At 40.6% G+C, this 14,935-nt stretch overlaps 1 protein-coding gene across 1 annotated transcript; it reads right to left on the bottom strand.

The window, feature by feature from the left end:
• Nucleotides 1–130: 130 nt before the first annotated feature.
• TOX4 (TOX high mobility group box family member 4) lies at nucleotides 131–14,873 on the bottom strand. Its single transcript, XM_067740940.1, has 9 exons — nucleotides 14,734–14,873; nucleotides 14,455–14,523; nucleotides 7,201–7,443; nucleotides 6,047–6,307; nucleotides 5,470–5,700; nucleotides 3,975–4,055; nucleotides 2,860–3,603; nucleotides 1,711–1,874; nucleotides 131–1,058 (listed from the first exon to the last, which is right to left on the bottom strand). Exons 1-9 carry the CDS (start codon nucleotides 14,737–14,739, stop codon nucleotides 998–1,000), a joined length of 1,860 nt encoding a protein of 619 aa, XP_067597041.1. The 5' UTR covers nucleotides 14,740–14,873; the 3' UTR covers nucleotides 131–997.
• Nucleotides 14,874–14,935: the final 62 nt, after the last annotated feature.

Genomic DNA, 14,935 nt, shown 5'->3' on the forward strand with positions numbered 1-14,935 from the left:
AAACATGGTAATCAAGAAGGGGGTTCTCTGGGACAACATTTCTTAAGGTAAGATTTGCGTTTCATTTAAGATTATCATCACTAGGGCTATCATGCTCGAAATGTTGCTTATTCTGTTACAACTATGTGGCTTTGCTAGTCTATTATTCGTTTATTTCCAAGAAAAGTGAAATAAGCACATCTTACATTAAATTTAAATAAGTGCCTAGAGTATGCAGAGAATTAGCCTATATATTATATAAGTGAAAACACCTCTGGCCTATCTTTCAAAAGATACTTCATCAAACACAAGTGAACACAACTTCTTTAAACTTTGGTGAAACCTCTTATATTAAGGATGTAGAGTTCTGCCTTTTGCACTCATAAACTGTGATAACTGAGATAAGAGCGTTGACTACAGAAATATTGCAGAGAAATAAATAAAAGACGCTCCTAGGTGATGTTATTTTCTCTACAGCCCAGTGTGCTTACTATGTTGAAAACCTTTGTTCTCAAAGTAATTAATGTGCAGATGTGATAGTAATAGTTCCCTGTTTAAGAGGTAACCTTTAATGCAGCCTTTTTTTAGCCCCTTTAAAATGGATGCACACAGTGATGTTTTCTCCTAGGCTCAAAGCTGAGTATTATCCTATCATTTTAATAGTATTTTAGGCAAGTCCTATGACAATTATACCAACAAGTTTTCCTCAAACAATTCCCCACCCCTAGCCACCACCCCTATGTTCTGCTTGTTCATATGCCCTTCACCCTTTCCCCTGTTATTATCACTGATATCTCTGCTTGTACGTGAAAGTAAAAAGCAATTCCAGCAAACTCAATGGCCCTGCTCCATAGCCTGGCCCCTGTAGAAGAGAGACAAAAGGGGAGTAACGTGAAGGACATAAAGGACCATCATGGGTTGAGATCAGGCACTACCAGAAGCCCAGCTTGTCTTTTTAAAAACAGGCTCGGTGGACATGTTCCCAGCAGGTAAGTCTTCACTGGCTTGGAGAACAGGACTACTTCACAAACACTACTGTGTTTGAGTTTCTAGAGGCTACCCAGGCCAAGAAGACATCCCTAAGAAAGAAAAAGATACACACAAACTCAGAATTACAGCCTAGATATAGTCTTTTTAAAACTTTGTCTTAAACAAATAGGTTGACATGTATCACCCAATAGGAATATAAAGGCAGTGGGGCTAAGAGTCAGAAGTATAGGCAATCCTAATTTACTTTGGAGGATTTGAGATAGGAAATACCAATGCCTTGTTTCATGGATGTAGGTCAATCTCAGGAAAATTGGGGAAATGGGGAAAATCTTCAGAACTTCTTCCCTTTCCCCCTATACTTAGCACCTTATTGTGCTACTTACCGCCTATCCATTCCTTCTCAAATTCTAATTCCCTAAGAGGTCTGATTTGCACTAAGGAGATAAGCTAAACTAAGATTCAGTCACCACCAGCTTGATGTGTCATATTTTTAAAGAGCACACACAGAGGTAATGTAACTGAAAAGTGTGAACTACTCATTATGTCATCTTTATCTACATGGCAAATGTAAGCTTTTTTTAAGCAGGGGAACTTCTCTAGCAGCTTCTACAATCAGATGTATATAGCAACCTACTCTACCAAAGGTAAGGTGGTACTGATTATATGCTCAGGGTTACTGTGTTTTCCAACACAGTTTATTTAGTCATACTTGAATTATAAGAAGGGGAACTGTAAGCTCACCTGCAGTGCTTCACCACGCACTCATTGCTGCAGTACTCATTGTCCCAGTCCTTACTCACAACGGGAGGGTTCTCACAGCCGGACCTCACACATCGAGGCTGGGGTGAGAGCGTCATAGGAGACCCACTCACCAATTCAACATCCATTTGAGAAGGAGACTCAACCTGTGAGAGGGAGAGAGCACCAAAGATGGATTGGATTGCTACTTACCTAGCTAGCCAGCTAGTCAAATTAACTCTAGGATCCAATGGAGCAACAGATGTTACAGTCCCTCACAGATGGGGGTACACTTCCAAAAGAAGGTGAGTTCTTGGTCTTCTCTATATCCAGCTTTAGAATTTTGCCATGCAGATTGACATGAAGATGCTTCCTATAAGGGGAATGCTGCCATACTGCTAGTGTTTAATCTTAATTTTACCCATCACTGACTTTATTCTACAGTTGAATAATATTCCTCTGAAAATATCAAATCAATAGAATGTGAATAGAGGTTGGGTCACCTCAACTAAGATCAGAGACTAAGAAGATAAAACGTGGTGCCATTAGCAAAAAGGAAAAAAACTTAGAGATTAATAGTTTCCTGGTTTTGAAGGGGTGGGGTGGGTGGTATTTTTCTTTAAAATGACTGCTTCATTCATTGTGGGACTATAGTCACAAACAGACCTATATTTCAAAATGACTACTGGTCAGGTACAAATTAAAACTAGGGTAAATTGGCATCTGTTTGTTTCTGAAAAGACTCAATGATACTAACCAGTTGAATTTTTCTACCTGTATTCCCTACCCATCCCCTTACTTAAAAACATCAAGCCAAGCAGTCAAGGTTTGAGAGAAATGGAAGGATTTATCTCCAAAGCTTTGGATCCTTGGGTAAGACACCTGAAAAATAACTCTATGCTTAGGATATATCTTTAGTTGACTACCGTATTACTTCTGCTTAGTTAAGGAGTAGTCTAGGATAGGAGGCCCTCTTAATGTTTCTCACCAAGAACACTACAGAGTATCTTGCAGGGAACTGACAGGATATTTCATACGCCTAGTTGTGCCAGGCATTAAATGCTAGTAGCAACCCCTGCTTTTATTAGGTCAACCAAAAATGCTTACACATTTTCACTGGTCTAGAGGAAATACTTGAAAACAGAGGCTCACCTCAGGAACTACATCTGTGATCATCTCACAGATTGTCTCAGGAGAGGTTTCCTCCACTGTGTGGGTCTCAGGGCTGCTGTTCACAGGCCGCTCCGGACTCCTTTCTACAGGTGGTGGAACCAAGGTAGTCTGCATTTTTAGAGTGGGTGGAGGCACAAGCTTGACCTGCAGTGGCGGCGGCTGCTGCTGTAGATTGATTCGAAATTTCTGAGGTGGGGGCTGCTGCATGGCCTGCAGCGGGGGAGGCTGCTGCAGAATGGCGACTTGCTGCTGAGCCGGGGGCTGAGGCATTTGCTGCAACGGAGGGGGTTGTAGTCGGGGTGGAGGCAGTTGCATGGAAGCTGCTGCTGCAGCTGCTGCCTGCAGCACTGACCTAGTGACGATCTGGGCTTGCTGACTAGGCTGGATAGTAGCTGTACTGGTTTGGCCTAGTTGGATCCCCCGGGAGGTCACCACTGTGGCTGGGATAACGGTAACCATCCCTCCTTGAGACATAGTAATAGAAGAGGGCAACATCTGTTTGGTAATAATCAACTTGGTAATATTGGGCTGACCCCCAGCCCCAGAAGATGCCTGGTTTGCTACATAGGATGAAAGAGTGGAATTAACAACAATGGAAGGAGACAGGGCAGGGGGCTCTGTTGAGGCTGCTGCTGGAGAGGCTGGCTCAGCAGTAGTCACAGGAGGTGGAGAAGGAGTCTGTGATGGGGGCGCTGGATCCAATTCCACTGTTTCCACAGTAGCCTAAAAGAAGACCAAAAAAAAAAAAATCAGGAGATTTATTCTCTTCCCCAGGACATCCTCACTCTAATCACCTCCCAAGAAAAGGTACATCACAGATTGGGGAGGCGGGGGGTACGAAGAGAAAGAAAGAAAAAAGAGCAGCCATGTGTCTGCCTGGCTAAAGTAAACAATGAAAATAAACTCAGACTGTTTGGCAAGGTTTACGATGGAAACAAATGGGAAACCTGTTGCATATTTTTGAGCTTTTAATAACTATATACTATTAATAGGTTCCACAGGTTTTTGGTGGTATTTACTTCTTATAATTGCTAATATACAGCTTTAAAAATGTTTTTATTGGTTTAAATATCCACCTACCCCAATCTTCTTACCTGACACTCTTGATTGTCTTTATAAGCAGCCAGAGCCTTCAGATACTCTTTCTTGGCAGCTTCAGTTTTCCTCTTATATACCTGCATGAAAGACAGACTGTTTAGAAAGTCCACAAACTCCTAGTAAAGACTGATAATCCTACATCATTCATCAATGAAAGACAATTCATCTCAGTCTAAATATTGACAACTCCTGAAAGCTAGTAATCAAGACAGCCACCATGGCAGACTTTCCAGTGACCATGCATCTGAAAGCCAGCCAATCAACAGTAGGCTTGCAGAATAGCTACACTTCTAAAGCCAACAGCAACCCTTGCTCACACCTGTGTAACCAGAACAAATCCTGACCCCCAATAAGATGAGTAGTCTGCTTAGTCTGGGGTTGTGTCTAACCAGTATACTTTCCCTTAAGGAAATGTGCTAAACTGTTTGCAATGATAGCCACAAGAATTCTTCCTGTGCTGCATACCTAGTCTTCCATCAACAGCTGAAACTTATTTCCCATTCCTTTGAATTTGGGCTAGCTCTGTGAGTTGCTTTAACCATTAGAATGTGGCTGAATTGACAAAAAGAGAACTTGTGGACATCTGTTTTTGTTCTCTTGGAATACTGCTCTAACTCTGCCATAGTGTAAAGAAGCCAGTCTAGCCTATTTGGAGGATGAGAGACCATGTGAAAGAGAACCAAGGCATTTCAGCCAACAGGTAGCACCAACTGCCAGGCACGGGAGCAAGGTCATCTTGATAAGCCATACCAGCTGTTGTTTGGGTACGACTGTAGGAATGAGCCCAGGTAAGAACACCAGGAAAAACACCCAACCAATTTACAGAATCATAAGAAATAATAAATTGGGGACTTCCCTGGTGGTCCAGTGGTTAAGAAATAAGACGACCTGGGGAGTGTAGGGTAATGATAATTATAGCCATCTTCAATTTCAACTGTATCTTATATTCATGTAGTATCACAATTTTCATTTGTTTAATCCAGGTTAAATTTAGGGAGGTTAACTATAGTTCTCAAGTTTATATGAGGCCAATGAAAAAATTCAAACTTTGCTGTGCATTTTAGAGTTAGCTACAGCATGCAGCTCACCAAAGAATAGCCTAATTTTACAGATAGAAAAAAAAGGCATAGAAAGTTAGATTCAGTGTTTTTTATAATAATTTTTTTTAAAATTTGTTTTTATTTATTTTTAAAATATTTAAATATTTATTTGGCTGCACCGGGTCTTAGTTGTGGCATGTGGGATCTAGTTCCCTGACCAAGGATTGAACCCGGGCCCCCGGCATTGGGAGCATGGAGTCTTGGCCACTGGACCACCAGGGAACTCCCTATAGTATTTAGATGGGTATTTGGGATTCAGTGTATGGCTGCAACTTTTAAGATGAAGGATGATCTTGAATGCCATTAACAAAGAGCTGATATGAAATAAGAACACATAAGGAAGTTAAAACTTGAACATTCACTAACCACTAGTTCCTTGTTATTTGCTCACCTGTTTTTGCTCCTCTCCAAGACTGTCCCACATGGAAGCCACAATTTTTGAAACCTCCCCAAAAGTGGCATTGGGATTCTGTCCCTTGATGGCAGCCTGTGTGTCACGAAAGAATAAAGCATATGCTGAAACTGGTTTTTGAGGTTCATTAGGATCCTTCTTTTTTCTCTTCTTTGGGGCCTTCTGCTTTTTCCCTGCTTCCACCACAACTGTCTTCTGGCTGGGAAGTTGCTGTGGGGGGGGAAAGAGAGAGAATTACAAGAAGAAGAGAAGTATCATGTCGGGAGAACTGAAAGAAAAGGACTTTTATATGGGGTAAACTAGTCACATGAATGGAATTCTCAGAAATGCTAAAAGTAGAGGCAATAGGATTAAGACAGTAAAGTACGTGAGGACCAATAAGAATGGAGATTGGAAGGAGCATTATAAACTATAACTAGAGAGGCAGGACCCCATACCCAGAAAAGAGCAGAGGAGACAGCAGGGCAGGAGTAAAGAATACTTAGTAGGAGCTGTAGGTCAAGAGTTTTATCCCAGAATAATATGGCAGATTTGATTTTGGCAGGGAATGCCTCACCCTCCGGAATTCCTCAACACCATCCTCATGAAGTGAACTAGTAGGTGAAGGTGTGGTTGAAAGACGATCCTCAGGTGACTGGGCAGGTGGCAGGATGGTGCCACCCCCTAAGCTCAAACCAAGTTGAGAACTCAGTTCTGACTGATCAATGGTGGTCAACTGGCTATGCCCCATCAAGCCAGATGTCATGTCTGTCATTGGTACATCAATTGTAACAGGTGGATTGGCGCTATACTGAGTTCCTATAGAATGATCCAAGTCCTGAGAGAAGCAGAAGGACTAATTAAACGCTAAATATAAAAAGCACTACCCTTCCCTTCCCCCCACCGGAATTCAGGACAATTTATAAACCCTCTGCTTACCCAGAAAGTATCATCATTTAAACAAAGATCAAATAATTTGTCTACATATAAAACATATTAAGCTTTTTAATAAAGTACAGAAATTACAAATTGAGTACTAAGTCACTTCTTTGTACTCAAAGGCCTATTCCAAAATAACTAAAAATAACCAAAGAAGTCATAATTTTGGACAAGTTAATTTAAAGAGCAAGTAAGTTATTCAGTAATCTAGAGAGAGTGATGACACACAGGGGAATGAAAAACTTTCTCCCTGTACCCTCCTAAATAACGGCTCTTAAAGCTGCAATACACAGGCAAATCAGAGTGCATAAGGGCAATGTTAGAGATGTTTGGCATCAAGTACAGTGGGTGAAGATGTGCTACTAATGAGATGTGCTAGAAGCCCAAATACACTGATTTATAACACATACTAATCCACAATTAATACTTTTGGTTCAGACAGTTTTTTGAATACATCCCTCAGCATGCCAGCAATCACACTCACACTTGAATCCTAGGATATGAAAGCCATAGTAGTAGGGAAAAAACTTTTCTTTCAAAAATCCCAATAAATCATTTTCATTTCAGGGTTAACACTGGACATCTTACAATTTTAAACCAGTTTTCAAGTAAAATTGATTCAGATGATACATCTCACTTATTCAGGGGAAACGAGGTCTTTGTTGGTGAGCCTTTAGCCAAAAGAATGGAAAATAAATACTACCCAAGTGTAGCAGGGAATAGAGTTACTTATGTCTCCCCTAACACCATGCCCATGAGCTTGGGTAAGCCTGATAATGTCTTGCCCCTTACCATGGTCAAGCCCCCACTCAGGAGCCCCCCGCCCTGCTCCATCAAGCCATGGGTCATGCCCACAGGCATGTCCAATGTCTGGACCCCATACTGGGCTGAAAAGCTGCCATCCTGAGAGGAGGAAGGGTCTGCCAGGTCATCAAAGTGGCCAACCACATCTGAGACAGCCAGTGAGGGATCAGAATCCAAGGAGATAGGGGGGATTTCAAATTCTTCATCACCCAGGCTTGGTGTATGGAACGTCTGTAGGGAGGAAAAAAAGGGAAAAAGACTTAGTGGGAAGAGGAGGAACTGCATACTGCTAAGTGAAGAACATGGCTGAGTACTGGAGATTCTCAGTGTACCTCTTTTTGGCCTGGATCCCATTTCTGTTATCAATTTCCTAGGACCTATTTAATTTTACAAATAAATCTTCCTCATATCCTTGGCCATATGTCACATACAAGGCTGCCAACATCAATCACAATTTTCAGTTCTTTTCTCTCTTTTCTACCTTTACCATCTTGGTTGTCCTAAACTATTTTGCCTATTGGTCTAATGAATGATTCTTTCAGCACCATTAGTAGGGACCCAACCTTTATAACCTGTTTAGCTATGATGCTTAAAATCTCTCTATTCTAATAGACAGCAGTTATTTCATACTTACTACACCTGAACTGTTAGACCACAGAAATTCATTGTCAACTAGACAATTATACTTTGACTGTTGTTTTAGGTTCCTTTGAAGCAGATCCTAAAAGGATCATGGGAACTTTATGCCCCTCTAAAATATATGCACTTAAGAGTTTCCTACCACTTCTCCATTTTAGAAATCACGATACTAACAACAAATAAGATTTCCATGTGTACAAGATTTTTGGAAAACCCAACAATGCTAAGATAAGGATAAGAGTGAGGAGAAAAACCTTCATTAAGAGATATAGCCAGAGGGCAAACTGGTTCTCTAACAGTTCCTGAACACATTCCTGTCTTGCTCTGAACAAGACTTTCTGCAAGAAAGGAAGAAAAAAATTATTCCAGGTGAAGACCCAAATCCTTCCTCTGAGTCCAACTACAATAATAATACACTATTTCTATTCTGAATGACGCCACAATTCACGGAGCTACAGACCAATGTCTGACCTAAGATACATTAAATGTTATGGTTCCTTTTGACACTAAAAAACTAAAATGGCAGCATCTGCAGCAACAGAGCCTTAATAATGGCAAGAGACTTTGGTGTCACAGAGATCTGGGTTCAAGTCCCTTCTCTGCCATTTACTATATGACCTTGAATGGATTTTCCTCATCTATAAAATGGGACTTGTAATGGTAATCTCCTTATATGGTTATTATGAGGATTTATGGGATTTAGTATACAAAACTTTATCACATGGCCTGATACATATAACTGCTTAATGATAATATTAATATCCTAATTATTTAACTTAACACCTGCCCCAACCAATTACCACAGATTGCTGGAATTTTAGAAACTTTAAATTCTATCAACCTTGTCACATGGCACAGTAAATACCAACTGATTCAGATCAAATTAAATAGGTACTCACAGTTTCGGGGGTTTTTTCATGATTAAGTAAAGCATTCTTTAGGAATTCCTCAAGACTTTTCCAAACCCAGAAAGGGTCTCACTAATATCAGCATTTTTAAATTTTGCTAGAAAGAATATTTCCAGCTAGTAAAACCAGGGAGAAAGAGCATGCCTGTGAAATGCTTTATTTCTCTGAAATCACATCACACTGAGAGAAGTTTCCTAAACGACAAAAAGATATGTATATAGCTTCATTTCTATATTTTCCTCCTCCAAGAGCCTTACTATTTTACTTAGCATGGTAAAAATTTGTGATATAACATGAGAGGAGCATACATAAAGAGCATGGGAGCAGACAATTCTTTAGGAAAAACTAAAACTCTCCCCAAGAACTGAACTTTTCTCAGTACACAACTCATTTTTGTTATTGTGTGGAAGTTGTTAACTTCAGGTCCATGATTTTTTCCTGAGATTTCAGTTTAAGTTCATGTGCTCATTTTTCAGGAAGAAGAGTACAAAGATTTTTACCAAATTCTCATGCAAACAAACAAAAGTTACAGGGGCAGGAAAAAGGACCTGGGGAAACATTTACTGTACTAGATTTATAGTTGTATAATAGTGGTGTACAATTTTTTAAGAGGATACAGCAAAAGTAAAGCAAAAAATGACTATCCTATTCTGCTTACCACAATAAAAAAGCAACTCTGCCAAGATATGAAAATGATACTATTAATGAGAACTGAAAAAGAATAAAAACTCATATCCAAAACAGGAGACCAGTGTTCTGCAAAGGACCAGCCCTCATAAACTATCTGGAGCGCTCTCATGGAGTACACTAAAAAACCAGACATGTAGAGATTCCGTAGTAACCAATTAACAAGACATTCTTTCTATGTACCACCCCCTGGAATGTGCAAACAGCTTTGTTATTCAGTATCTGTGGCTTTAACGGTGTTTTTTTTGATTTTGTTTTATTTGTTTCTTCCTTTAAAAAAGAAGAGTAAAATAATGGTAATGATCAAGAATACAGAAAGGTAAACCACACACATACTAGAATAGAGATCCACTCTAAATCTTTTACTACCACAAGTTATCTGTAAGATTATAGGTAAATCCAATATCTAAAGTTATTTTATTTTAGTGGATTCACCACATAACTAAATCATACTCTAGATTGTCAAACATAAAATAAAGATAAAACTGTAGCAAATATTAAAGTAAAAATAAATGATTTGGACACAGAAGGTGGAAATAGGAACATGATACCACTACCTTCTCAACTCAGCTTTTGTTTCCTTCTCTGTTAAATTCCTGGGCCTTTATGAGGAAGAAAGCAGTTTGGGAATTACACTTTATAAGCAAGGATGCTTAGCATTGAGAGAACCAAAATATAAAAAAATACCATTTCCCTATCTTTTCACATTCCTCTATATCAAAGCACACAATCCAGTATTTCTTTAAGTACTTTCTTGTGTAGATTATTCATTTTAAGGAAATTTATTTTAATCAAACACCTATTTATTCAACATTACCCCGGTACTACAGATTATTAAAATAGTTTAATTGTTTTTAAAAACTAATACAGTAGTGAAAATTTTAACTATTCAGCCTGAAATCATTAACTGGTTCTAATGATTACTTTTCCTAACTAAGGATAGTTATCTTTATAACTTATTTCCCCAGAGTGCTCAAAGCACAATATCATTATTTAAGTGCCAGCCTAAACAAGAGAAACAGAAAGATTAAACTCCCTTCAGATTATACAGCTTTCCTATCTCAAGCAATGCTGTAATAAATGCTAAGCCTTCCTCTCTGGACATGTACTTTTAAAAAATTATTATTTCTTATTTTACTAAGGCATAACTTATGTAAAGCACATAAATTTTAAGTGTATGGCCCAATGAATTTTTACATACGTAAACACCCAATTAACTACCACCCAGATAAAGATACAGAACATTTCCATCACTCTAAAAGATTTTCTCATGCTCCTTCCTAGTCAATACTCCCTCCCTTCCACAACAGGTAGCAGTATTCTGATCTCCATCAGCATAGTTTAGTGTTGTCTATTCTTGATCTTCATTAAAAAATGAACTCATGGGGACTTCCTTGGCAGTACAGTGGTTAAGAGTCCACGCTTCCACTGCAGGAGGCACAGGTTTGATCCCTGCTCAGGGAACTAAGATCCCGCATGCTGTCAGGTGCACCGTCCGCCACGCCCCGCCAAAAAAAAAAAGAACTATTATAGTGTCTACCCTTTTTTGTCTGGCTTCTTTTACTCAGTAATATATTTTTGAGATCACCCAGGTTGCATTTATTAGTAGTTCATGCTTTTTTATTGCTGTGTTGCATTCCTTTTAACAAATTAGTTTATAGACATCTGGTTTTGTTTCCACTGTTTAGCTATATAAATAAAGTTGCTGTGAACACGTTTCGGTTAGTATATGCAATCATTTCTCTTACGTATATAACAAGGAGTGGAATTACCAGGTTACAGGGTAGGTATATGTTTATCTTTAGTAGATAATGCTAGTTTTCCAAAGAAGTTGAATCAATTTACACTCTCACCAGCAATGATTAAGAGTTATCTATATCCTTGCCAACTCCTGGAATTGTCTTTTAAATTTTCAACATTCTGATGGGTGTGAAATGGTATCTCATTGTGATTTTAATTGGCATTTCCCTAATGAGTGACGATGACAATGACACTTTTTCATACGCCTAATAACAATTTGGATATCCTTTCTTGTGAGGTGCAAGTTTATTTATTTTATTTTTTTAAATTTATTTATTTTTGGCCACGTTGGGTTTTCGTTGCAGTGCGTGGGATTCTCATTGCGGTGGCTTCTCTTGTTGCAGAGCACGGGCACTAGGCGCATGGGCTTCAGTAGTTGTGGCACGTGGGTTTCAATAGTTGTGGCTTGCGTGCTTTAGAGCACAGGCTTGGTAGTTGTGGCACAGGGGCTTAGTTGCTCCATGGCATGTGGGATCTTCCCAGACCAGGGTTCGAACCCGTGTCCCCTGCATTGGCAGGCAGATTCTCAACCACTGCGCCACCAGGGAAGCCCTGAGGTGCGAGTTTAAATATTTTGCCCATTTTAAAATGGGATTCTTTATTTTATTCTGCAGAAGTATTTGAATATATTCTGAATATGAGCCAGATACATGTATTAAAATATCTTCTCCCAGTCTGTGAATTTCGGGAATTCCCTGGTAGTCCAGTGGTTGGCACTCGGTGCTCTCACTGCCAGGGCCAGATTTGATCCCTGGTCAGGGAACTAAGATCCCACAAGCCGCATGGTGCAACAACAACAACAAAAAAGGTTCTTAATTTCAATGAAGTCCAATTTTTCAACTTTTTTATGGTTATTACTTTTGTGGACATTTCTTTTTCTTGCAAGAAAACTCTAAAACTTACTCTTCTAAAAGAAAAAAATTTTTTTAATTACCTTTATCTAGTTCTAAGACATATTTGGGGTGGCTCACAGTAAGACCAGAAAAAACAAAAACCACAAACCAATTGAAATAAAGGAAAAACAAATTAAAAAACTGAAACAACAACAACAAAACCAAACAAACAAGGGGGGAAAGAAAGGTGAAGAAGTTGTAATGACAAGGAGAAATGTTAACACTGACAGGGCTCTAGGCTAAAGGAATCCACTGAAATTTAGTTATGAGCTTCTTGGCAAAATAGTTTTTTAAAACATTTCTTAAAGTCATAAAAGCAAAAACAAAGGATAGACTCAAACCCGGAAAGTTTCTTGATGAGCCCAGTGTGAAATTTACAACACTCTAAATAAAGAAATTTAAGGACTTCCCTGGTGGCACAGTGGTTAAGAATCTGCCTGCCAATGCAGGGGACACGGGTTTGAGCCCTGGTCCGGAAGATCCCACATGCCGCATAGTAACTAAGCCCATGAGCCACAACTACTGAGCCTGTGTTCTAGAGCCTGCACGCCTAGAGCCCGTGCTCCGCAACAAGAGAAGCCCAGCATTGCAACAAAGAGTAGCCCCGGCTCGCTGCAACTAGAGAAAGCTCTCGCGCAGCAATGAAGACACAACGCAGCCATAAATAAATAAATAAATAAAAAGAAATTTAAATGTGGAGACCTGATTCAGAAGAAATTGGCAATGATGCGTTTTCATGTGGATGAGCCCAATGTGAAATTTACAGCACTTCAAACAGTGAAATTAAACCATGGAGATATCACTCAGAAGAAACTAGCAAAGAGACAGCAAAGCATCAAACAGATTTTTGTTTTATATTGTTTCTAAATTTGCTGCTTATCTGATTCACACTTTCCCCGGCTTAGAAGAATAATAATGAATAGTAATCACGATAAAGCAGTTTAAAAAAAGCGAATGCTCCTTGCTAATCTAATTCTCATCCACGAAAACATTAAATTTTGTTATAAGTTCATTCAACAGCAATTGATAATTCTAGATACAAAACACTGATGCAAATGGTTTACACAACGTTTTTAAAAAAACTAAAATCCTCAAAAGATAGTACAAAGTTCAAGACTTCAGTTTCTCAAAGACCGAAAAATTTATTTTTCTGTTCCATCTTACTCTTTTGCCTTGCCTAAGCAAATGATACACTTACGACAATATTTCAACTAAAACTCTTCCACGAATACTAAAGGACCTCACCATGATCGTTACTTCTACTTCACATCATCATAAAAAACTATTATTACAGCCATCTGACAGCTGGGGAAACTTGTGACATACAAGGGTGAAGTAACCTGCCCAAACTCTGAGTCACTGGCAAACAGAAATGCATGGTCTAGGGACTTCCCTGGTGGCGTAGTGGTTGAGAATCTGCCTGCCAATGCAGGGGACACGGGTTCGAGCCCTGGTCCGGGAAGATCCTACATGCCGTGGAGCAACTAAGCCCGTGCACCACAACTACTGAGCCCGTGCGCCACAACTACTGAGCCTGCACTCTAGAGCCCGCGCGCCACAACTACTGAAGCCCGTACACCCTAGAGCCCGTACTCCACAGCAAGAAAGGCCACCGCAATGAGAAGCCCGCGGACCGCAAAGATGAGTAGCCCCGCTCGCCGCAACTAGAGAAAGCCTGTACGCAGGAACGAAGACCCAACGCAGCCAAAAATAAGTAAAATAAATAAATTTATTCAAAAAAAAAGAAATGCATGGTCTACTCAACTCCCTTCATGTTTTCTGGCAACTATTTCCTTTCATCCTGTCACTAGCAAAACAAGCTAACACCATGTAAGTAAACATAACTATTAACTTTTCCAAAAATCACTGGGTAGGAAATTTAAATGAAACAAAGACCCCTTCAACAAAGTATGTTTTAAAAATGAACACATTCCACAGTTAACCTCTGGTAGGTAAATTCCTTCCCTGTCTCAAATTTCTTTGGCTTAAACAATTTCTCCCCGCTGCGATCTCCCAAGATTATTGTAGTTATTTCTCCTCCACGAAAGGAGACAATTCCACTCTGTATTCCAATCCAGATCAGTCTGAAATAGGTTCGGTCTTTTCCAACGTCCTGCTTTTCTGATGACAGCAGCTTCCCGGGCCATCCCCATGGTCCTCATAGCCTGTGGAGGCAGCTGCCACTTTTCTCCAAACATCAATCGCGGACCCCGTTCCCAACACCCGGCCCCTGGCGTCCGCGCTCTCCTCCCCACCACCCGGCCCCGCCGCTGCCTCACGCCCTCCCCCCCGCAGCGTCGGCAGCTCGTGCTCACCTCGGCCCCTGACAGGAAGGGGTGCGAGGGCCCTGTGATCGTCAGGTAATTGTCATTTCCTCCGGGAAACTGGAAACCAAAAGAAAGCCGCGGGGATAAGTTAGGGGAAGCAGGGAGTTGGCTCGGAGCGACAGATTCTGACCCCGACATTATGACATCACTCCCCAAACCCTGCTCTCTCGCCCCTCCCGTCAGCAGCCTCTCCGCCCGGCTTCCCGCCTCTGCTTCAACTCCGTTAGCCAGGCTCTCTCGCCAGCCTTCTAACTCTGAAGAGCCTACCTCCATCTTCACACAACGCCTACCACGGTCTCAGTGCCCTCATCGCTCCCACCGCCCCACTGGACACGGAACTGCCGTCATTTCCGCAACGACGTGCGTCGCTCTCCGCTGATTGGAAGGAGCGCCGTGGGGCTGTTGCGAGTCAGCCCGGGAAGGCCGAGAGCACTGAAAGGCTAGCTATCTCCCCCTGGAGCTTGGTGGG

This window comes from Pseudorca crassidens, chromosome 1 (genome assembly GCF_039906515.1).
Source record: "Pseudorca crassidens isolate mPseCra1 chromosome 1, mPseCra1.hap1, whole genome shotgun sequence".
Taxonomy (NCBI): Eukaryota; Metazoa; Chordata; class Mammalia; order Artiodactyla; family Delphinidae; genus Pseudorca; species Pseudorca crassidens.

Coding starts and splice junctions, on each gene's coding strand:
- TOX4 (XM_067740940.1), bottom strand. Junction 7,444..14,454: donor CCTTCCTGTCAGGGGCCGAG/GTGAGCACGAGC, acceptor TCCTCCCTACAG/ACGTTCCATACACCAAGCCT. Junction 4,056..5,469: donor TTGGAGAGGAGCAAAAACAG/GTGAGCAAATAA, acceptor TCTTTCATGCAG/GTATATAAGAGGAAAACTGA.